Consider the following 23,350-nt stretch of genomic DNA (forward strand, 5'->3'; position numbering starts at 1 on the left):
AAGTTCACAAAAGTTTGTACAGCAGTGTGAAATATCAATATGATATATTCTCTGTAATTCACAATTGTGTAAACCTTCATTCAAGACTTCATCTAAGACAATCAAATGACTTTGGTGTTCTGCAGCTACAGACTCAATTTACAAGAAGGAAAGAACCATGTTCAAATATATTATTCAGCAAAAAAGTTTGATTTCATCCCTAAACACAGGCCTGAACGAACTCGTCACTCTCAGAGTTTGCGTGGATCTTCTTTACTAAAGAGTAAGAGTCTAATCAGATCACAGACTAAGAAAAGACACTGATATAATATTTATATATATATCACATGTTTGTTTCTGAATGGCTATAAAGAGGAATATAAACCCAAAAATATACTGTGTGTGATGGCACTGATAGGAAATGCTTGTGTATAAATGTAAAACTAAACTGGACTCTTTTTTTTGTTTTTGTTTCTTTTTTGTTACAGACATACTGTACATAGAACTTTTCATAAAATTTAGCGTAACAAACCCCTACAACAAAAGGGTTGGCGCTGAATTGCTACAGCTGAGCCAAGTCTATGAAAATTCTTGATCGGGTGAGAATGTGAAGAATGCACGCGGGGCATTCCAGTTTGTGAACAAGCTTCTCAGCAGGGAGACATCGTGTCCGCTAATGAGAGAGAGACAATGGTTTGTGGGCAAGGCTCTGTCTCTGCCTCCCCCGTAAAGAATCTGGAGGGCAGATTGAAAAAAAAGGAAAGAAAGAAAAGAAATGATAATAATAAGAAAAGCATAAGTCTCGAAAGATGTGTCCGTGTTCTGTTGTTTTTGTATGTCCACTCTTCTCTGCAGCTCCCGCTCTCTCATTTGCTTCCCGTGGAGCCGTGAGACAAACTGCTCAAGGCAATTTCACCACCACCACACAGGTGCCCGCCCTGCCGACTTTGAGAGGGACCTCCTACAGGAAAACAAGGCAGGTTTATTAACATTTATTTTCACATCTGATAAAAAAAACAAAAAAAAAAACAAGAATCTATATACTATACTTCATACAGATAAGAGGGTTGCAGAAGCAAACGTAAAAAGGCACTACAAAAAAAAAACCAGCAAGCTTGAGCAAATTAATCTATCCAAAGGATATGAAAGGCACCCTTGATGTTACACGAATCCATTGAAGTTTCACTTTAATTTGGAATTTGAAACATGAAATGTTCCCGGAAACATGTGCACGGTAATATTATATTTATATTTTACATTCGAGGATGTAATATTTGCGGATATAACAGCTGTTATTACCTCAGTCCACTCGTTGTTCTGTGCGTCGTAGGACTCGACAGCGTTGAGGTACGTCTGACCGTCGTATCCGCCGACGGCGTACAGCCTGTCACCCAACAGGCACACGCCCACCGCGTCTCGCGGGACGCTGAGGGAGGACACAGTGGTCCACATGTCCGTCTTTGGGTCATACCTGTAAATGGCAATATTTAGTTCAATCAATGTTTGTCTAGGACTCAATGTTCCTTCCCTTAAATCCTCATTTAAATGATCACATCGCAGGCAAAAACTGAACTAAACCCAGCAGCAGGTGGACACTGGCCCTACAGAGAGCTGCCCTTCTTAGTGAGGGCATCAATTAATGTTCGGTGTGAGTGGACACCAACAGAAGGATAAATATGATGCAGTAAATTGTGGCAAACTGGAGAAAATGTCACAGCGATAAGCCACACGGGGGTGTTTTAATCAAAACGACTAAGCTCTAATGTTAACCACGCATATGTCCATTCTGGATGTAACTAACTAAGTGGCGCCAATTACATTTATGTTGCCAACATCCATTTACTTGCGGCGTCACGCAAAACGATGGATGATTACTGTGTGATATTTTAGCTGTATTGCGATTTCGATAACATTTCGATGAATTGTTCAGCCCTAAGAGTAAAAGAAGAGTAAATAAATACTCATAATTATGCAGTTGAACAAACTGAATCTTCTGATTAAAATATCAAAAAGTACACAACACAATTCTGATGCAAAACATATTATCAGTCAAGTATTGAGACAAATAAAATGAAGATACAAAAACGGACTCATGTTCAGTCAGAACTCATGTATCCGAGCAGTGATCAAAAGGGCCATGGATGATTAAAATAGACAGAATATAGTGGAAAACTGATAGAGCAAGTCAGAAACATATTTAATTTAATTGGTTCACTTCCAATCACCTTGTGGTAATAGTAGGTGTTTGAAGTTCATTGCTGCAACAGTCTCTCATCTAGAAAGGGGAACTCAACAATATGAAAGGGAAACGGGGCACACTGCAGCTGAATGAAGGTGCTCTGCTGGTGTGTTCTTCCGCTAACACGTCCACCAGATGGCGCCAGACACCGTCAAATAAAACCAAGTGCGGCAACTGTGATCTCCTCACTTTTGTGTATATAATGTGGTGTTGTACTGACAAGTCTGACAATGCAGGGAAAGGGTGTTGATCTGAAGGAGTTAACCTCTTGTAGTGAGGAACACTCCCTAACATTATTGTAGCAGTCATGAAGGCAGCCCTGAGGAAGGCTCCACCAGAAGTCTCTCGCTGTCTCTCTCTCGCATTCCACATTCCATGTAGCTGGCGGTTGTTTAGCCATATTTGTAAAATGCCACTTTTACAGGCTTTTAACATTTTACCTCCCTGTTTGTGTAGTTTTCCTGTCCTTGAGTGTTTGCCTGCCTTGTGATACCCATTGGTGGTGAGCAGGCCAGAAAGCACAATGTTTGTATTATGGCCACATAAGTGGAGAAGCTAACTGCTGTTTTATCATTTTAGTTTAGGTGTAGTTCTGCTCTTTTTTTTGAGGGCGCTTTCACACCTATAGTTTGATTGCTTTGGTCCGGTGGTCCAAAGGTGGTCCAAAGGTGGTCCGGAGACAGTGGAAATTGAGGGTAATCCCGTGTCTCATCTCATACCTATAATGCATTAAACTATACCGTTTTGTCCCATTTGGTTTGGTTGCTTTCACCCCAGAGGAACTGTGCCAAAGTGGGGCGGATAAAGTGGTCCGAGACCTTCCTGAAAGGGTGGTCCTACCTACGCAAACTAACCAAACCAAGGGACCAAACACGTCTGGTGCGCACCAAATGCTGTAGGTGTGAAAGCACCCTAATTTGTTTAGTTTGTTTTGTCAGTTGCCAATTATTAAATTGTTTTGATTTAGTTTTCTACTGATTCAACATGAGGGTGGCGGGATACCAACTGACTTATGGGGCAAAATGCAAGATACATCCCGGACACATAGAGGCTAACAATACACCTGCTGTCAATTTAGAGTGTCCAGTTTCCAATAAGATATTTAGTCTTTGCATACTTGTTATATAATAAATCATTTATTCAATCTGAAAACACATCTCTGCCTGGTCAGTTGTGATATCTGTGTGCCTCATTGTTCATTGGAACTGTCCAAAATACATTTCCTAAGGTGAGATTCTCCAGGCGGTGTTGTCCGTCCCTTATTTCGCGATACTGTTTATTACCAACCATCCTCCAGTCTCCAGTCTGTCAGAGTTTGTCCAAAACTGATTACGCAACATTTTTTTGTGTTTGTCAACCCCCCCCCCCCCTCCCCCTGTGGAGATGCATTTACTCACCGCTCAACACAATCGGAGAGTCGAGAACAATTGTTGGAGGCGGGGGCGTCGTGTCCACCTACAGCATACAGGAAGTTGTTGTATGTTGCCACACCCACTCCTCCTCGCCTCTTGGCCATGGGAGCACACATGCTCCACTTGTTGGTGTGTGGATCGAAGCACTCCATTGACCTCAGACACGAACTGCCGTCCCGACCGCCCACTGCAAACAGCCTGAGAAATTCGACAAAGTTGCTTCAAATCTTACGCCTTTGACGTGTGCACATTCAGTGCTGCGCTCTGAAAAACTAATCAGCTCTAAAGTGTTTATATATATATATATATATATATATATAAAAATAAGGTGACAGAACAGTGTCAATGTACATATTACAGGATTTCTCAAAGGCCCTGTTCTGTTCTCTCCTTGAAAGATCACATTGGTGTTAAGTGTGTTGCTCACAAGCCTGACAGCAACAAGGTGGAGGCCAGGGAAACAGTTACCTTGTCTATTTTTGACCTAGATTAAATAACTCTGCATAGAAAGTGATACTGAGTGGAGCCAGGCAGCAGCCTCTTTCCTCTTTCAGCACACAAACATTTTAATTGGCCTGAGAGCCGAGTCTGTTTAATTTACTTCTAACAGTCGTGTAAAGCATTTAACTCATACAAATAGGCAAAGTGTTTTGCTTTTATAAACTCTTGATTAGTGGGTGAGTTATCGCCACACAAATCAGAACAGTCTCTGAGCTGGTGAGTACTGTAACTCTCACACACACAGACCTCAAGGGGAACAACATTGGCAAACCATTAGTGTATAATATAGTATGTAGTATAATGTACTACATTTAAGCAGCCGCTAATTCATGCTTGTATTAATGATCCCTGCTCAATTATGTGTCACATTTATGCATTTCCTCAAAGCGTATAGACGTACCTCACATAAAGACGTATGTGAGGTGGTATGTTTTGCATTTTAAGTAGTTTCATATCTATCTATAAAAGGAGTTTTTATTTTGCATTAGCATGCTACTACTTTGCGGCTAACTTGTTGCGGCGAACCTGCTTCCAAAGGTAAGCTAGCGAGGCTACGGTTAGCATTAGCGTAGGGCTAGCATAATACAAACAGCAATTTCTTTTAATTTCCATTAGCATTAACCCTAACCCAGCTAGCTGTTTTGTGACTGTCAGCCACAACAGCTAGCTACGCTAATGTTTATGCTAATTAAAAAAAAAAAAAAATTAAATAAATGCTTTGTGCCTAATGAGGTTGCAAAGTGTTTGTATTATGTTAGCCTTTACGTTCCTTATCCTGCATTATCATAAATGAAAAATCTTCTTCAGCTCCCACTATAGGAATACATACTTCATACGGGCACTGCACTAGTTGTGTAATTTCAAAATCTGCTTTCATTTTCTTTCAGGGTCAGATTGTGTTTGCAAGGGAAGAAAACATGTACTTTATTTAGCACACACAAACAAGAAAGAACAGACAGACAAGCGTCAAGGTCTTTGAAAAATGAGATTGAGTGACTGTGAGAACACTGGAACTGTAATGTTGAATATACCACTGTGACAGACAAATCTTTTGTATTTAAAGAACAAGAAAAAAATGTTTTGGCATATATGATCCTTTCAAAACCATGCATGCACCGAAACAAACATTCCTTTTGTGAGAGTAAAGCGCCTCTACTTGTTTTTCTCTCCTCAGTGACTGTTGGTGCCAGTGAACTCAACCTCAGGCAAGATGATATTTCAACATAGTAGAAAGAAAACAATAATACTCTGCATGGAAGTTAAAATTTGTATCTATGCTGATGATATTCTGATTTTTGTATTTTTTTTATTTTTTTACTTTGTGTTCAACTTACTTTCCATTGAGTGCTGTGACTCCCATGGTGCTGCGCGGTGTGGACATACTCGCCACATAGTTCCACTGCCGGGCCTGTGGGTCCCACCGCTCCACCGTGTTGAGATAGCTCCAGCCATCATGGCCACCTACGGCATACATGGGGCCCTCCAGCACAGCAATACCTATACAAATGAATGAAGACATTACATGTCTCACAAAACAAAGTCTTCTAGTGTGAAAGAAATGCAGGTGCAATGTTGCATGTATATCAGCTGTATATAAAGCCATAATACTGCATATTTAACACATATCTCTATTCTCATATTGGCTGATTGTAGCAACACAATGTACTGTCAACAACATTTATGAATCAACCTTTTTGTTGTTTCCACAGTTCTTGGAGAGGTTTGAAGCAGAGCAACGTTTTTTTTTTATTGAGAGAGAACTGAGTGGAGCGAGTCACATGGCTGACCAAATCCAGTCAAAAAAACAGGAAGACTATAAAACGGCATTGTTTTTCCTCATCCTCAAGCCACAGAGGAAATTGGTTTTCAACAGTAACAGAGGAAAGGATGTTTTAACACAATGCATTTTTTATATTACCACCCTGACTTCCCTTTCGTGAGAGTTCATAGAACCCAGAATTACATAAACACTGTCAGGCAGAAACAATTTTCATCATGGTTTTGGTATAAAAAAATAAATGAATAAATTTACTTTTTTTCTTTCTCTCTCTTTTTCAGCCTTAATGCACAGCAGGAAATGGCCAAAAGGAAAGTTGGCAGACTCTAAGCTTCGATATATTTATTAAAATATGCACAGCACAAGCAAAGCAGCAAGAGATGTTTGCCACGGGAAAGACCAAAGGCAACACAGGTAGTCTGTAAAGTGGAATCTTGCAGGCTCGCCGATACCTCTGACCATGCTGGGTGAGTGAGCTTAATGCTTTGACAAGATCTTCCTGTTCTGTTACACCAGACCGTTTCAACTGTGAATCAAAATGCTTCTGATATGAGATTTATTGGGCAGGGAAGGGTGAAAGAGAGCAAGGGCCAGCGCAGTCTGCCAAGCTTTGATAGGGGAATGGGAAAATATCAAAGGTCTATCTCAAAAAGGAAACGTGTGATGTCTTTTATTTTGACAGCATGCCAGCCATGACCCCTCTGAGCATGCATCCTGAAATTTTCCGAGGAAAAAAAACCACCATGACGCCTGACTGAACTAAAACCCCTAACACTGCAATAATTGAAAGAATGTCATGTGTGTACGTAGGTATAACGTTTGTGAGCATGTGTGTATATGTATGTTTGCATCCTTGCAAATGAGAGCTCATTCTCAATGATCCTCTCTTTATAAATTAAGAAAACAGTAATTTATAACAGTAATTTGCAAAAAAAAAAAAAATAATAATAAGCTTAGGTGACATGTGGCTACATGTTTTGAAAAACTAGAAAAGGCACTCGGAGAGCACTAACCTCAACCAAGGCCGCCCCACTTTCCCACATCACCACCAAAATCCAATTCTTCCTTGGGCTATAACCAAAATTTAATCAAAGTCTGTCCTTTATTTTATTTTATTTTTATGATTTATTGATAAAGCGGTAGAAGATGGATGCATGGATGGATGTTTTATCACAGCCAAAAGACAAACACTGCCAAAATCCACAAGCAATAAACATGTGGGTCATGTTAACTGATACTATTAATTACATATTTACAAAAACATACTGCATGTATTGCTTTCTTATTTTTCTTATAAGCACAGTTGCTTTGTAATAAGACTCACTCACCCAGTCCATGTCTGTGTGTTGACATGGGGGGCATGGTGGACCACACTTTACTGATTGGATTGTAGCACTCTACCATGTTGGACGTCTTGAGTCCATCTCTCCCTCCGACCACAAACAGCTTGTTGTCTATTACCGCCACACCAAACTGCAGCCTGCGTCCATTCATGACTCCGACCTGGACCCAAGTGTTTGTCCGCAGGTCGTACTTTTCTATAGTGGTAGAGCCTAAAACCACAAAGACATAAAATGTTACGGTTCACATCCACACTTTGTTGAGTTGCACCACCAACCTGCTCCAAATGGACTCGTACCCTTGGTGGCGTCCATCCCTCCTACAGCGTAAAGTGCACCCACAGTGGACTTTCTCGGTTTGGTTCGAGGACTCTGAAACATGGGTCGTCGCTCAGGCAGGAGATGGTACTTCATGGCCTCCATCAGCAGCTTTTGGCATTCCAGATCATCGGAGAACATTTTGTTGTTTTCCAGATCTGCCAGGAGCTGCATTACATGGAGTCAGTAGGGTTTATTCTTATATGAAGTGAACGTAATGGAGCGAAGAGAAACGTGAAAAGCTTTTGCAGAAAATGAAGGAAATATAAAAGTGACACAAAGGTGTTGAACACAATAATAGATAAAGATTATTCAGTAGAAAAGATTCTAGAACTATAAGAACGATAAGATTATACTGTGACTTGATCATCATAATATAAAAAATACAGTTGCACACACTACAAACATATGCTATCACTATTTATTTTATTACAGTTAACATCCAGTTTCATAAAAGCAAGTGCAATCAATGTTCTCTTCACAAAATTGACTTGTTGCTGTCTTCTCTCCACGCAGCATCAACAGAAAAAATGTAGTAGCTTTCCTGGGAGCATGTTTTGATTGGTTTAATTAAATATTTCACGGCAATTTCAATTTCCTGACTGGAGGTTTTACGTGTATATAATGATCTTGTTGCAGATAAATGTCAGCTGCACATTGCCATTTCGATTTTGCACTAAGAGACGAGATGTAATGTCTTTTCTTTGTTTTTGTTTTTATATTTCAGACAAAAGCACTGAGTTTTAACCCTGTTCATGTGTTTTCTTCAGCCACAGTCTCACCTGTGGAGGAAGAAGAGGCAGGCGGATAAAAGCGAGGAGCACGCCCAGGTCCTGCTGTCGATGCTGAACGTCGTGCCGCACCCACAGCATCAAAGCCTGGAAGATGGTTTCCTCGTCAGGGACGTTGATGTCATCGCTGGAGAGCAGCTTAACAATCTCGGCCGTGGGAAGCAGCAGGAACTCCTGGTTCTGAATAACCTCTAGGAAGTGTTCCTGGAACATCAGAGGCACAAGAGGGCAGATAAACATCAGCCATTAATCAAGTACGTGTGTATATGTGTGTGCGTGTGAGCGTGTGCGTGCGTGTGTACTGGACGTCCAGAAAATGTGAAAACCTATCTTTGTGAGTATATTTCGCCTGGGCCCCACAACTTTAAGGGGCTTTCAGGGTTAAGACCTGGTTTTAGAGTGAGGGTCTAGGGAATGCATTATGTCAATGATGTGTCCTCACTAAGAGATAAAAAACAAGTTTGTGTGTGGGTGGGCGCATGTTTCTATAGCAAATAGCTAATCACGGCCTCATAATAAGGACAGAAAGGAGAAGAAGAATGACTCCATACAGACTGTGAGTGCCAATCTGGAGATCTCTATCTACAGTTTCAAGCATAATTAATAACCATATGTGTTTCCCATTAAATTGAAAGTAGAGATGAAAGTGTCATTTCTTTCACTAAGCTCATAAAACCAAATGATCGACACAGCAGGCTACAAATCAATCCGGCATAAAACACCTTCAAAAAGCTTCTTTGGGAGATTATAAAGCATTTTGCCACTGATCTTGCGTGGTACGAGCCTTCATAAGCTTTTTAATGAGAAACAGAGAAACTACTGCACATGAATTTTGCCATTACACCGAGTGATGCATAGCTCTAAGTTTTGTGGAAGCCTTTTTCTATTGCCTTCTGAAAGATTGATATTCCATTTACTGGCCTGAAGCCTGAGCAATATTACAGCACTGCATGGCTACCTCTTTAAGGACATTGTCTCTGGGCAGTTCCATTAGAGATGATGCTATATGCAACACCCTCCCTCCCCTGTACTTTTATGGCCTGTCCAACAAAAAAAAAGACATGGACGGTCATAATCGCGTTCCCCTTTCTTTCGGACAGCTGAACATCAATTATTAAGCTGCCAGAGAAACTTTGAGAAATCAGGCTCTCACTGTGGAGTAGAAGCTTGACAATTACACTAAACAAGCACGCTATTGATCATCAACTTGCACCAAATAACAGCGACTGGGCGCGATCTATTAGAACAACAGGTTTTAAGAGCGTAGCACGGATAGCCTTGAAGAAAATTAGGGACATCTATTGATCTGTTGTGGCAATTCTGGGAGAAACATTCTTTCCAACTTCTTGACATTGCTGTAGGCCAATTATGTTTAATTACTACCCCAAAGCAGCTGCACGCAAAACTGAGTTTGTTTCGCATGCATTCAAAACGATGTTTTCAGATGCTTGCATACACATTGGTGGGCAAACTGCTTGGAAAACGAGATCAGCAGGAGAGGAAACTAATTGATTTAACTGCTGCCAAAGAGTAATTGCGTAATACCAGTGTTTTGTGAAAAGAATGAATGTTGATGTTTAATCAGAGAGAGGCTGCAGTATTGCCTTTCAAGAACTTTTCGATTACTGTGTAATTTAAAAAGCTAGGGGAGCAAAGACAGATTACTACATCTTGCAATTTTCTAAAACAGATTTGTTTTGTAAATCAAAATACTGTAGTAGTTTTCTGAATGTTGTATGTAGCCACAACATAATAACTTTTGTAGCAGCAGTAATTTTGGCTTTGTCAGGCCACAAAGACATCAAAAAAAATGATTGAATCAGCAACCGATTTTAATGTTGCAGCTGGTCTGTGTAGATATATTGCTGAAAAGAATTGTCACCCCGTACAGTGAAACATAACATTGTCATCTACTGCAACATAAAATAGACAACTCTTTACGACAGGAAAGGGGTGTCGGAAACGGATCTCGCCTGCCACTCAAAACCAGGAAAAATATCCTTATCAAAACACAACTTATTCCACTCAGAACCCAGAGGATGGACTTCCAGGAAGCCCACAACTCTCCCTGCTCATTATTGAAGTGATTGAACAGGAAGTTGGCCCCTCTTGTGCAGTTTGATGATTAGATTAACCTCCTGGTCCTTGATGGGGTCTGTGCAAACAGACTGAGCAGATGTTCTTTAGGAGATAACGCTGGCCTGGTGCTGTCACTTTTTTCATGGTCAGCAAGACCTTATCTGACAAATATGTGCATGAATCTTAATCCAGTACAAATATCCCTCACAGAGATACAGAGAAATCACATTTTCTCAAGCCTGGCAGAGCACTAATCAATGGTGCAGCAAAAGGTGTTATCTTTTACTGACAGCCACATAACCAAATTAGACAAAGTGCAATATGTGCACATCACCCGCTTCCCAGGTGGAATTACATGACACTGTATGAATAACCAACATGCAAACCCATGTTTTTCATAAGGGTTATGAGAAGTTATTTAAAATTACTAGTATCATAATAGACGATAGTCGATCTACGCTCCCACGATGGCAGTTTTTGTGAATATTGTATTTACTGACTGAAATGACAAAACAATGGGCCACACAGCAGATAGGGTCTAGCAATGTTGCCTCGCAGCAAAAGACCTGGTTCTGAATGCGTGTTGGTTTTCTCTGGGTTCTTGAGAGTCAATGGTTGGTCATCTCATCATGTTGGCCCTGCGATGGACTGGCATTTCACTATGGAACGTGATGTCCTTCTGCTGTCATCTTACAGCCAAATTAGAGATGATCTTTCTTTTTTGGAAAAATACATATAATAAAACGTCATTTTAAAAGATAAAGCTCACATAGAGTGGTCCTGTTGCACATGTATGTCAGTTATGGAGGTCTACTTCCATACATAAACTTGTTTTTATGGTCAAAAAGAAATCCTCTTTTCTGACAGTGTTTCCCAGCCGCAAGATTTGAGACTCAACTCTCACACCCAGAAGACAGAGTCTTGTGATTGGCCAATACCTGGAAGTGACATATTCAGCTCACCCACTCTCAGAAGCGCAGCTCCCCCCTCTGGAACAGTGGATGCACTGCTCCTCATTATCAAAACATTGTTTTAACAATTTTTAAAAATAGCTTCTTCACGACTACCCGCCGCAGTCCCTTTTATGACTTTCACCCAGAGTCAGAAGACACTAACGCTCGTGAAACACCTCATGTACGCAACCGGATGTGCCCGGACTACTGCCCGGACCAGGACGATCTGCTGTTCCGGAGAACCGTTGTTTACGTAACCAAACCGGGTTTTTTCAGAGATCTCGCTGAGCCCGAGATTACAATAAAACACAGCGTTCTCAGCAGTGGCTGAACTGTTTGTTTAGAAGCTTCAGGGCTTCTTAAACAAGGTAATGACGCAGACACACACTAAAAAACAGTGTTAATTGGTTTCGCAAGGAAAATTACCTTGAGCTCCTGATCTTAGTGTCTAATATAATTTCACTTCATTAACTAGTGTTCAAACTGAATATTGAATACAGGTTATTAAACAACATTTCGAAACACCCTACGGCTGTTGTTGCGACAGCTGCTCTTGTGCATTCATGCAATGGAAAGTCCCTTTCAGGGATCAATTTATGATTGCAAAATAAATAATTTAGTCTGCCCAGCGATTAACATGTGGTCTGCTTCTGTTCACCCTCCTACCATGGTGTAGTTGTGAGCCACATTGAACAGGTCCACGCAGCCCTGGGCATCCGCGAAGGAGCGTATTCCAAGGCAATTGGAGGGATGAAGCTGTTTCATCAGAAAGTTACAGCAAACCTCGATGACTTGTGAAAGCTGGAGGAGACAAGCTGCCGCCAATAAACTCTCAATGGTCTCCTCCTTCAGCTCAAGGACACCTGCAATGTCAGGACAAGCAAAGTAAATTTTTATGTCACGACTTCGGGAGAAGTGTTGAGGGGAACATTTTAATCAAGTAAATGGGATATCTCCAATAAAATTAAATGAACAGTAAAAACACCTTTTAAAGAATAATTCCTTTTCAGAGAATTAAAAAAAATATTGCACAAGTCGACATTCTGATTTGAACACATAGCTAGTGGGAAATATCACATCACAATCTGTCTGGTAAAAAAAAAAGATGTGCTGCTCACTAAGACAGCCTATGATGAATTGCCTTATTGATCCATTTTTATCATGCAGGATTTCAGAAGTCTAATAACTACCTAGTGAATGGCTTTATGAGCACTTACCAGTGTAGGCGAAATGAACCAGAGATCTAAGAGCATCTGGATCCACTCCCTCCATCTTGATTTCCTCCTGCTTTGCCTCTCTTACATCGCTGGTGAACATTGCAGCAAAATAGTCTGACACAGCACTCAGGACCAATCTGCCACAAAGAAAACAGCATGAATTAATGCTCTGCTACAGTAGAATATTTAACTAGATATAATGATCGGTGAATTAGTCCTGAGGTTTTCTTTGCTTCGATTAATCGGAAATGACATATAGTATATTTAGTACATTTAGTACAGTGATATAGAATACATGTGATTTAATTGTAATAATTTGCAGAAGCCCCTTTGATGTCAGTTTCAAGTCTTCCTCGAGTTTTGCACACCTGGATTTGAGGCTGTTAATCCTGCTCTTCCTGGCAGATCCTCTCAGGTTCTAATATATGCTCTGTGGGTTTAAGTGTAGGTTTTGGCTGGGTCACTCAAGGGCAGTCAGAGACTTGTCCAAAATGTGCTTTAGAGTTGAATTGGCTGAATGTTTTGGGCCTTTGAATGTTGAGAAAGGAAGGTGACAGTTATAAACAGGATGTGTAGGGTCAAAGCATATTTTCATATTCTCCTCCCTTTCTGCCAAAACACAATAATGCTGCCACCACCATGCTTCATCCAGTGTCAAATGATGAGCAGTGTGTGGAGTTTATCAGAAATAATTTGCAGTTCTTGTATCATCAGAGGAGATTTGTTTTTACTCATGTAATTTGACAACCTCCTAGCAGGCTGCCATAACACTTGTACTCAAAGCAACTTCCATCTGGGCACTCTACTTTTGATGATTGATGGAATGCTGCCAAGATGGCCATCCTTCCATCAGGTTCTCTCTTTTCTGGGGCAGCTTATTCTATTAGATGACCCTTAATCAGTTTGGCAGAACAACTAGGATTCCTGGTACTTCTATTTCACAGATACTGAGTCCACTAAAGCTGGTATACTTTCCCACTATTTCACTGCAGATGTCTACAGAGTAGCCTCAAAATTCTGCGTTTCCGCTCTTTTTCCTGACATGCAGAATGAAATGTGTCTTATTGTGTCCAATCCATTCAGTCTTTTAACAAGAATAGTGAAAACAAAAAGACAGAGCCACAGCAAACAGTCAGAAAGACACAGAAAATCTTCACTCTGTTGTTGAGTGGATCAATTTTACACTTTTAAAATGAAATCTCAACTATGAACTACAAAAACTAATATTCCTATAGATCACACATGCTGTATAAATCTGCATTGACTGAAGCAGGCAGAGAGCTGTGTGCATATCAACTAACTAGGTCAGGGACTGATACTTTTATTTCTCTCTCTCTCTCTCTATGGAGCATTCTGGTTTCTGTTTCATGAGACTGTCTAGATGAGCTAACAAAATATGCTGGTGTAAAGACATGCCCTCGGTGAACACAATGCCTCTCAGCAATCGCAGTACGTCATGTTATCTATTCCATTCAGCCAGTCAACCGAGGCCTGGATGCCCACATATCGACAACTCCTTGCGGTGGATCACAGTCTACATCCATGTATCCAATACTCTGTGGGGATGAGGAAGGGCTTAGGTGTAATTAGATCACGGCCGTGTTCATTATTTAGATGCAAACCAGTGAGCATGGAGTTTGCAAAGAATTCCTGTCAAGTGTCGCCAGAAAATCGGAAAAATCGTTTTCAAATCGTATTCAATTAGTCCTCAGATTAATGGCATGGAGAAAATGTGTTTCAGCATGTGAACTGCAGGTCCGTCTCAGAGCCTGGATGTGTGCAACAGCAGATTCAACAACAACAATTCAAATAAAATAAAAGGTTGGCAGATGCACAAACCCCCAACCTGTGAGCTGGTATCTTGTGATCCCCTGCTATCAAGAGGACATCACACAGCTGCTTGTGCTGGAGGTATGTCTCCATCTTACGGAAAGTCAGCTCTGCGTGATTTGTGGCTTGGAAAAACTCGTCTGAGGAGGTGGTGTTCATTCTGGAGAAGGTGCTTGGAACCAACCTGTAAAACACAAATGAGGAGGAAAGAAGAAAAAAGATTTTAAGTAATTGCTATTATTTGAATTGCCTTTCTGTACGGAGATTGTGTGTTCTGCCTTCGTGTGTGTTGTCTCCAGGTACATTCCAGACACATGCAGAGGTTAATTAGACGTTCGAAAAATGTGACAGTAAATGGTTGTTTGTCTGTGTGTGTTTGCCCTGCGGTGGACTAGCAGGAGTGTTCCCCGCCTTTAGAGAGCACCGTCCCCACTGTGGTCTGTCAATCAGGAAGTCAGTGTGATCCAGGAGATGATGGACATGTAATCACCTATCACCCGCAGCTTCTCACCCAGTAGCAGCGGCTGAGTGGTGTAGAATGCGCTGGAGAAATCAAAGAAAGCGATTCTCACAGTGCAGCCCAGCACCGTCCAGGTGTGAATGGGCTCGCTGCAGCAGGTAGATGACAGTGTCATCCGCCGCCAGGAATGGCTGGTATGCAAACTGTCGTGAGTTCAGAGAACCAAGACCAACCTCCCCATCGCTTTCATCACATGAGATGTGAGGGTAACAAGGCAGGATGTCTTCCACAGCATTGAACTGCAGAACTGCACACAGCTGAGTAGCACATGTCCTCAAAATCCTGGGGCTGATGCCTCCAGGTCTGGAAGCTTTGCGCAGAGGGAGTCTCTCAAGCTGCCTCAATCTACATCTTTCTCGATACTCTAAGCTAAAATTAAAACCGTTACGACTAAACTCCGTACATAAGTGGATAACTAATCTCTTCAATCCAGTGGGACAAACAAGCACAGCAATGTATGCAAAAGCTTTGCAGACCAGAATTTCCCTGTGTGTGTGTGTGTGTGTGTGTGTGTGTGTGTGTGTGTGTGTGTGCCAGGCTTTGTTCATGTTTGTGTGTCTGCATATCTTTGTGTGCATGCGTGTTTCACAAAGACAGAGATTTAACCGGCCTGTTCCTCGAAGCATTGTTGTGAGAGGCTGGGTCCCCGAAGGCTGCGAGATTACATGCTGTTTTATAGACTTTCAAGTAATCCCTCAGACTTGTCGCAAATAATGCAGCCTAGTCACTTTGGTGTCCTTCACAGACCAAGTCCACTCATTGACATTTAGAGTTGTTTGTTACGCCACATAAAAAGACCCAAGCCATCTCTGCGAGGGAATTTACTGCCATCTCAGGGTGTGTCTGCTGCAAAGTCTGATAGTGAAAAGTGTCACTGCTATGTAAAGAGATTATTTTTATGTTCACGCTCATTAGTGAATAATTTAGTAAAACTAATTAATTACATATATGCCAATGCAAATAAAGAAATCCTTATGTTTGGGAGTTGGCAATATAGGAAGAATGGGGAGGGGGTGGTGGTTCATATTGATGTCCTGATTAGCACGCTATTTTAAAGTTTTTAGCCGACTGTGTGTTTTTGTACGATATTTTTTGTCTACGATTACCAAAAGCAACAACATTTCCCCTATGGGAATTGTTTGTTATTTTGCCATGGGGTCACTGCAGTATCGTATAGTCCAATCTTTGTCCGGAGACTTTATGCTAAATGCAAGAGTAATTTATTGCTTTGTCAGGATAATTCCCCAATGACTCTGGAGTCTTGGAGAGGAACACCGAACAAGACTGAGTAAGCAATGGGCCATAAAACCGAGATGCATTGCCTTTGTATTGGCTCCAAGGCACGGGGTAAGGATTTTTCATGTCTACCAATCTCTCCGACACTAATTGCTTTGGTATCACATTCTAGGGAGCAGTAAATTTCTCTGAGGTGTATGGTTCACATTCAGTAGCAGGTTGGATCATCAGAGGTATAGCCCAATTTTATTGAAGCATTAAAGCCCAAGAGTACCTTACTCCAGAAAAACTGCTGTTGGGACATCCCCGTACATTGCATACTACTAAACAATTCACAAGGAGTCAGTGAATTGAGCTTATCACAGGGACCATGGATTCTAGTTGTTATCTACAAACCATTTCAATGTGCCAATGAGAATTGTGTGAAGGTAACTCAACCAAACAAAACAATATAAACGACTCTGTCAGTTAGCACATATGATAGTTTGCTCTTTGCACCTTCACAAAGCCAGAACACTGCAATAACACAAATTGCATCTGAGGAAAAAAAGGTCTGCCTTGCAGGTGAAGCAGAGAATATGATTTTTTTAGTTGTGTTTTGCTAAATACTAACACTTAAACGTTTAAATAATGACTGCATCCATTTTCTGGATGTGTTCCAATACTGGGCTTGTGGGGATTGCTGTTGTACCATCAGAATCTCTAGTGGAAGACTTGAACTCAGCAATGCTAACTATCCCTATTAATGACATCACTAAGACCAACAACAAGCTGATTATACAACAGCATCAAAAGTCCTCAAGAGGCTTGGCAAGATGAACAGCATGAGTCTTAAGGTCCAATACCATCCATGGAAAAGATAGCTGTAGCTTAAAATCAAGGCAACACGAACATAATGCCTCTGTGAACGCCTCGCACCACAAATGAACCTCCCAGAATGGATGACACAAAGCTGGACAGTCCTCATCGTGCCGGTTCCATCGACCTACCAGCCTATAACCTGCCTCGGCACAACATGGAAGCTCCTATCAGGCATCATGGTGGCTAAGATGAGTAGCCACATGGTTCAATACACGAGCTGTAAAGATGGAAGATGCCTACAAAGGTGGTTGAGAATGACAGGGCTCAGATCCCAAGGGACCTCCAGATCCTTGACTCAGATGTTTTGGCTAATCTAATAGTGGTCGTCGATAAACAGCAGAAGAGGGCAGTGGCAATCCCAAGCAACGGCAACATCAATGAGAAGGAACACGAGAAGCTTGAGAAATACCAAGGGCTGAAAGAGGATCTGTATAGAAGATGTGGGAAGTAAAGGCAACTGTGTTCCTGTTGATGATAGGAGCACTAGGGGCTGTAACCCCTAAACTGGGACAGTGGCTCCAACAGATTCCTGGAACAACATCTGGGATCTCTGTCCAGAAGAACACAGTCCTAGGAACAGTTAAGATACTGTGAAGAGCTTTATATAGAGTATGATAATGTGCAGGCGTTTCATTATTCATGAATGTGTTAAGAAATATGACAGCATGGGAGAGGAATTAGTGTTGTGGAACCTACAGCCCGCCATGATGAAAAATGCCCTGCGAGCACAGTGTGTCTGAAAATTAGCCTGGATGGAGGGGAGAAAGACCTCTAAAAGAGCCTCACAGATGATCGTGGAGGTCTCTCTGAAATTATATGAGTAATATATTTCAGAAAGACATTTGTCAAAAATACCAAAAGGTTTTTCAACAAGTTTAATATGCGTCCCTCTGTTCCATCTGGTGCAATCAAGTTCTCCTTCTGCTGACACTGCCCATTTCGATGAATGGTTCTGCGATTTCAGATGTGCTTTCATCAGGCCAGATTAGCCACGCGCTGTAAAAGTTATGAGTCCGATGTGTTAAGAATCTCATTCTCATTCCAGCTCGTGTGTCAACTCCATCCCTCAACAAAAATCAAAATTATGCCTGCCTTGGTCGAACGGGAAATGTCTTTCTCAAAATGGATTATAACAGCCATTGGCCCCTAAGGTCTGCGGAGTAGCTTGAGTCGGGAATACAACAACTCGAACAAAGCCTCATGCACCGAGTGCCAAGTCAGTATATTCTATGAGATCTTTATGTGTCTGTTCTTTGACAGGTGGTTTACTGCCATTCGCCTTTGTGTGCGGAGAAATTCATTCACTGACAGTAATAACTCGATCCCAGCAGTGAGACTGAAATGATAACCTTGCTCACAAATAGATTTTCCTCTCTGCACTCTCTTCCTATCTCACCCAGGATTACAGCAGATATTCTTCTCCAGATGCCATTGTTATGCCGGACATACCTGCTTAATATTGATTGTGCTGAATGAAATGTAGCTCCGTACAGGAACTGTGTCCTGTAGGCCCTTTGTGGGCGTGTGGTGAAGTGGAGAAATTGTCGCAGCTAATAACAAAAATGAAAGGTTGCCTTTTTACATCGCTTTTTACCAAGATAGCACATGTTGTAACGACGTGTGGCGAAGAAGCTCATGTCAGCACAACGTCTTGAAAGAAATAATGAAGGTCTCAGGTGGGTTACAAACTCCCCCTTTGAATATTACAATAAGAAAACACATCAACAAGAGATATATCCTACAAAAAAATCTTATTAGCAATCCGTTTTACAGTCATGAGTAAATTCTGCATAATTAATTTTTACACAGAAATATTTGTTCAAAGTCACAAAGGAACACTGTGCTAGGACATAAAAAAAAAAAGATATTGAAACAGAGGCGTATCCCCTTTTATAACTGTGATATAAAACCTGTGCTGGAGAGATGAAAAATTGTATAGTTTTTCATATTATTAAAAATATTCCATATTTTCATATTTTGGCCCTTCAGCATAGGTTGATTTAAAATGCCAAGCTGTGCCGTGCCAAGTTTGGTGGGGCTGCTGTGTGCTTGTCCTGGAAGTGAAAAATATGCAGATCTTAGCAGAGAGCTCCTCACTGCTTTGCTGATGGCAAAAAAAAAAAAACACCAGAGGGCAAAATATCCAGTGTGTACATTCTGTATATGTATTTACATGCAGTCTATGAAGCTGGGTGGACTTAAAAGTCACAGATCAATCAATAATTTGAGAAAAAAAACGATCTAACTATCTATTGGGGGACAATATATTATTATTATTATTTAAATATAAATGTTCGATAATGGTGTCTCACCATAATTATGTGTTTTATCTCTCCACTGCAGTGCCCTTATATATTTTCATCGATTAGTAATCCAACCAATGATGATTGATCATTTTAAAATTGGCTCGTTTAATCCAAGAGTTCCAATTAATACGTATATTTCTAGACACTACCAACCTAAATTCGGAAGAAAAATGAGGGGTACAAATCCAGCATCGTTCTGCTGTACGCTTTTCTCATTGCTGCTCAAAACCCATAGACAAAACACGTCACATGGGCTCCACACAACAAAATAATTATCCTCTATTCAAGATGGCTTTCTTCTGCACAGAATGCTGATTAGGCAAAGTATACGAACAGAATCAATTATATGCAATCACCAACTCTCCTTACTCCTGACGAAAGTCTTTTGTAGATCACAGAAGTACCCGTATTTTTCTTTTTATTGCGTCTTAGGGACACCTCCACTGGATGTGTCACATGCACACCTCTTCCCTCTAAGCCCGGTGTTATGAGGCATCCGACATCTGAATTACTGCTGCTGGCTCAGGGAGAGTGGGTGGTATTTCCTTTCCAAGGTGGTACAGAGAGAATTGAGATATCATTCAAACTAACAGCCCGCTGTTTCAAGCCTCTATTAGTCCTCTCACGGAGGGGTCAGGGTTTCCATTTCTTTCGGGTTAACTTCTGTCATATAATTTCTGCCGACAATAGGAGAGGTCATTTGGAAGAGAACTGTAAGGACAGGGCAAATACACTGTTTACAGCACTGGGATTAAAGGTGGGAAACAAGAGGGTATTGTATCCCACTTGATTTAAAAGTGCTATAGATGGCGTTATTATACAATACAAGCATAGGCCGACACATGATGTAAATTAGCTTATTCAGTCATGTGATACGAAAGATGATTAACATCATTGACTATAGGGACAATGACTTTCGTGTTTTGTTGTATTCTAATCATGCAAATCCATATAAAACACAGAATCCTCAGCTTTTTCTCTGCATTTATATTATATATCAATTATATACTGAACACCCACATGATGGCATAAGCTATTGGCAATTAAATAAGAATGACAACAATCGTAAATATAAAGAAGTGAGAAACCAAGGGGAAAAAAAACAATGGGGTGAATTTCCTTGTATATATTACACGAATGAATGGAAAACATACCAAAAAAAAGGACAGATATTTTCCAACTACAGTGGAGTGGCTGAAACTTTTTTATTTTTTTTTTACTGCCAGCAGAATTCATTTCTAGAGCCTGCCTGAGGGATTGTGACAAATTATGTGTCAAGGATTTATGATGTGCGACATAATAGGGCCACCCAGCTGGTGGAGTAAATGAATGAGCATATCTCAGTGACATCCACACATCTGCTTGGCCACAGATGAACATATATATAAGCTATAATGTGTCGCACATTCACTGGACCCAATTCACTGTATGTGACTTTACATCCACAGACGCTGCATTTCCATTTCACACAACCTCAAATCAAAGGAGGCATCAGGCAACAAGCAGCAATCGATTTCCCCTCTAGGTGCTAACAGCTAATTATTGTTGCCTTTTTTTTTGTTAGTGATCGTCCAAAAGAACATTTTTCCTTTATTTCATTTATTCAGGTGATAGAAAAAACTGAGGAAAATCTGTTAATGATACATTTTCAGTGTTCCTTGTATGAGTGAAGGAAATAATCAAATATAGTTAGAGGATAACCAAATTCAAATATAAGAATCACTACAATCCAGAACACATGAGTCGAGGATATATTTTATGATCCAACAGAGCACGGCCTTATTAATAATTTAGAATCACTGTCAAAATATGTGCTGTATTTTACATGGCCAGCATGAACTCAAGGTCCACAAAATCATTTTTTACTGTGAGGAACATGTTTTATGCATGCACTTTTCACATAGCAGGGACCCCAGAACATGGAGCTGATTCCAAAAGTGGTGTCTTGACTCACAATCATTCATGTTGTGTTCAGGTAAACCTAACTGTCCCACTGCCCCTGGCATTTATTAAGCCCTGCGTTGACACATCATTTGCATGTATAGTTTTTTATAATGATCTGTATAATCACTGTGAACCCAAACGAAATGACTGCTTCACTTTCATTGGTCACTTCATCACCAGGCAGGTGCATGGAATGGAAAATTAGCAGTTTACAGAAAACCCTTAAAGGACCAGTCAACGTATAATGTCACAGACCAGATAAAAGGAGAGTTGGTCTTTCCATCCTTTGTGTGAGGTGATTTTATTGTTCTTCCAAACAACACACACATCTCTAACCTGTTAGGAAAAGGTGTGTGGGGGAAATGATAGCTCAAAACATTGACTATTGACCTGACAGTTTGGCATCAGGATTCATAAAGAAGATATTCCTTAATCTACGAAACGTTAGGGTCAATATCCTGTCAGGAAGTTAATGTTTGGCTTAGTGTTAATGACAGTCTGGATAATTCATGTCATTGCACACTACTTGCTATTTTTATAGGTCCAGTATATGAGGTAATTGCTCCTTTCCCGGTATCCACTTTCAACTGAAAGAACAAGAAAGCATCTGTATGTTGTGTAAAAAAAATGAATTCTCCAAAGTGCCAGACAAAGGCACAGGTACAGGGCATGTAATCTGGACCACAAGACAAACAAGGGAGCAGAAAAAGCCTTGGCTTTTGGTCCACTGAATAATTGAAACGGTGCCTTATTGGTTTACCTAACATGGTCTGGCCAATGACAGTGAGCTGTCCCTAGGTGAGCAATGGTTGCAGCTGCCCATGGTGCATATATTGAATGGACTTTAAATGCTCTTTTCTCCATCTACAGTACTAACTCAGCAGTCTTTATTCAAAGCAAGGTTGTGCCAATATTTCTATTTTCTGATAACAATCACTCCATTAATTGAGCATATGAAAATATGTGTCCCATAAGTACTAGTATCTAATACCTAATAACGTACCTCTCTCTGGCCTCCATCTCTGCAGGTTCTTCTCTACTGCTCTTCACATCTTCCTGCCCGCTGTTAGTGTCCTCTTTCCTCGTGGTGCTGGGTGAGGAACTGCTCTTTGGAGTCTCCTCGTTGACATGAAGACCCTGGATGGTGTTCTGTTGATGGTGCCATGATTGATGCCCCACTCTCACATAGACAGGTGTGGGCCCTGACGTTGGTGCCAAGATGCTGTGCACGGGGCTGCTTGTCTTCCATAGTCCTGCAACACCTCTTTCCCGAGAGTGACTCTTCAGGCGACCCTGGGAGGGCGTCCCTCTGTGGTCCAGGCCGTCCTGTTGGATGTAGCCTCCCACTCCACCGACACCTCCACCTCCATTGCCAGCCGAACCTTGGGACGAATGGCTGAACCAGCGCCAGCGGAGCCGGAGGATCTGCTTTACGTCAAATTCCTTCTTCCCCGTCACAGACATCCTCCTCTGGGTTTGGAGATGAAGGCAATGATATGCTGAGTCCCCAAAAACATGGAGAGCACAGAGGAGAAGAGCCTTGATTTCAGTCCTCACTGACTAGAATGAGCCTCCTCTCTTCCGTTATTGTCTCACTACTATCATAACTGCCCCCCCCTCCTCCTCCTATTTCTCCTCCGTTGTTCTTTTATTGGAGATGGAAAACAGTCGTCTGCAGCTATTGTCTCTGTGCCTGAGACTATACCCTCCCTCTAACTCTCCCACTCCGTCTCTCTCTCTCTCCCTCTCTCTCTCTCCTCCTGTGCTGCTGCTTCTGTTTGCTGCCGCTGTGCTGCTGTGCTGCTGGAGCTGAGTTAATGCACATGCATGATCCACACACCCTCCTCTTTGCCTCCTCTCTCTCTCTCTCTCTCTCTGCTTGTCTTCCCTTTGCTCATGTAGTATACACACACACAGTGAGGTATAGATAAAATATATATATATAAAATGATATAATCTCTTCAGCTCTACCTAGTCACCTCTGCTGTTGTTCTCTGTGTCTATATATGTGTGTGATATCAATACTGCCTGCTCTTGCAGGGGGAGG

The 23,350-nt window shown here is 41.3% G+C and overlaps 1 protein-coding gene across 2 annotated transcripts; it reads right to left on the bottom strand.

Annotated features, from left to right (window-relative positions):
* Positions 1 to 880: 880 nt before the first annotated feature.
* Positions 881 to 22,767, bottom strand: klhl4 (kelch-like family member 4; the record flags this gene model as incomplete). Of its 2 annotated transcripts, none has more annotated exons than XM_083891241.1 (11): positions 881 to 940; positions 1,279 to 1,450; positions 3,616 to 3,828; positions 5,466 to 5,628; positions 7,237 to 7,461; positions 7,548 to 7,734; positions 8,349 to 8,561; positions 12,056 to 12,252; positions 12,607 to 12,743; positions 14,453 to 14,596; positions 22,307 to 22,767. In XM_083891241.1, 11 exons carry the CDS (start codon positions 22,765 to 22,767, stop codon positions 881 to 883), a joined length of 2,172 nt encoding a protein of 723 aa, XP_083747367.1. The 2 variants fall into 2 exon arrangements, with proteins under 2 accessions (XP_083747367.1, XP_083747366.1); XM_083891240.1 differs by having other exon boundaries at positions 14,453 to 14,620.
* Between the last annotated feature and the right edge of the window lie 583 nt (positions 22,768 to 23,350).

The sequence above is a fragment of the Microchirus variegatus genome, assembly GCF_963457635.1.
Source record: "Microchirus variegatus genome assembly, chromosome: 6".
Classification (NCBI taxonomy): domain Eukaryota; kingdom Metazoa; phylum Chordata; class Actinopteri; order Pleuronectiformes; family Soleidae; genus Microchirus; species Microchirus variegatus.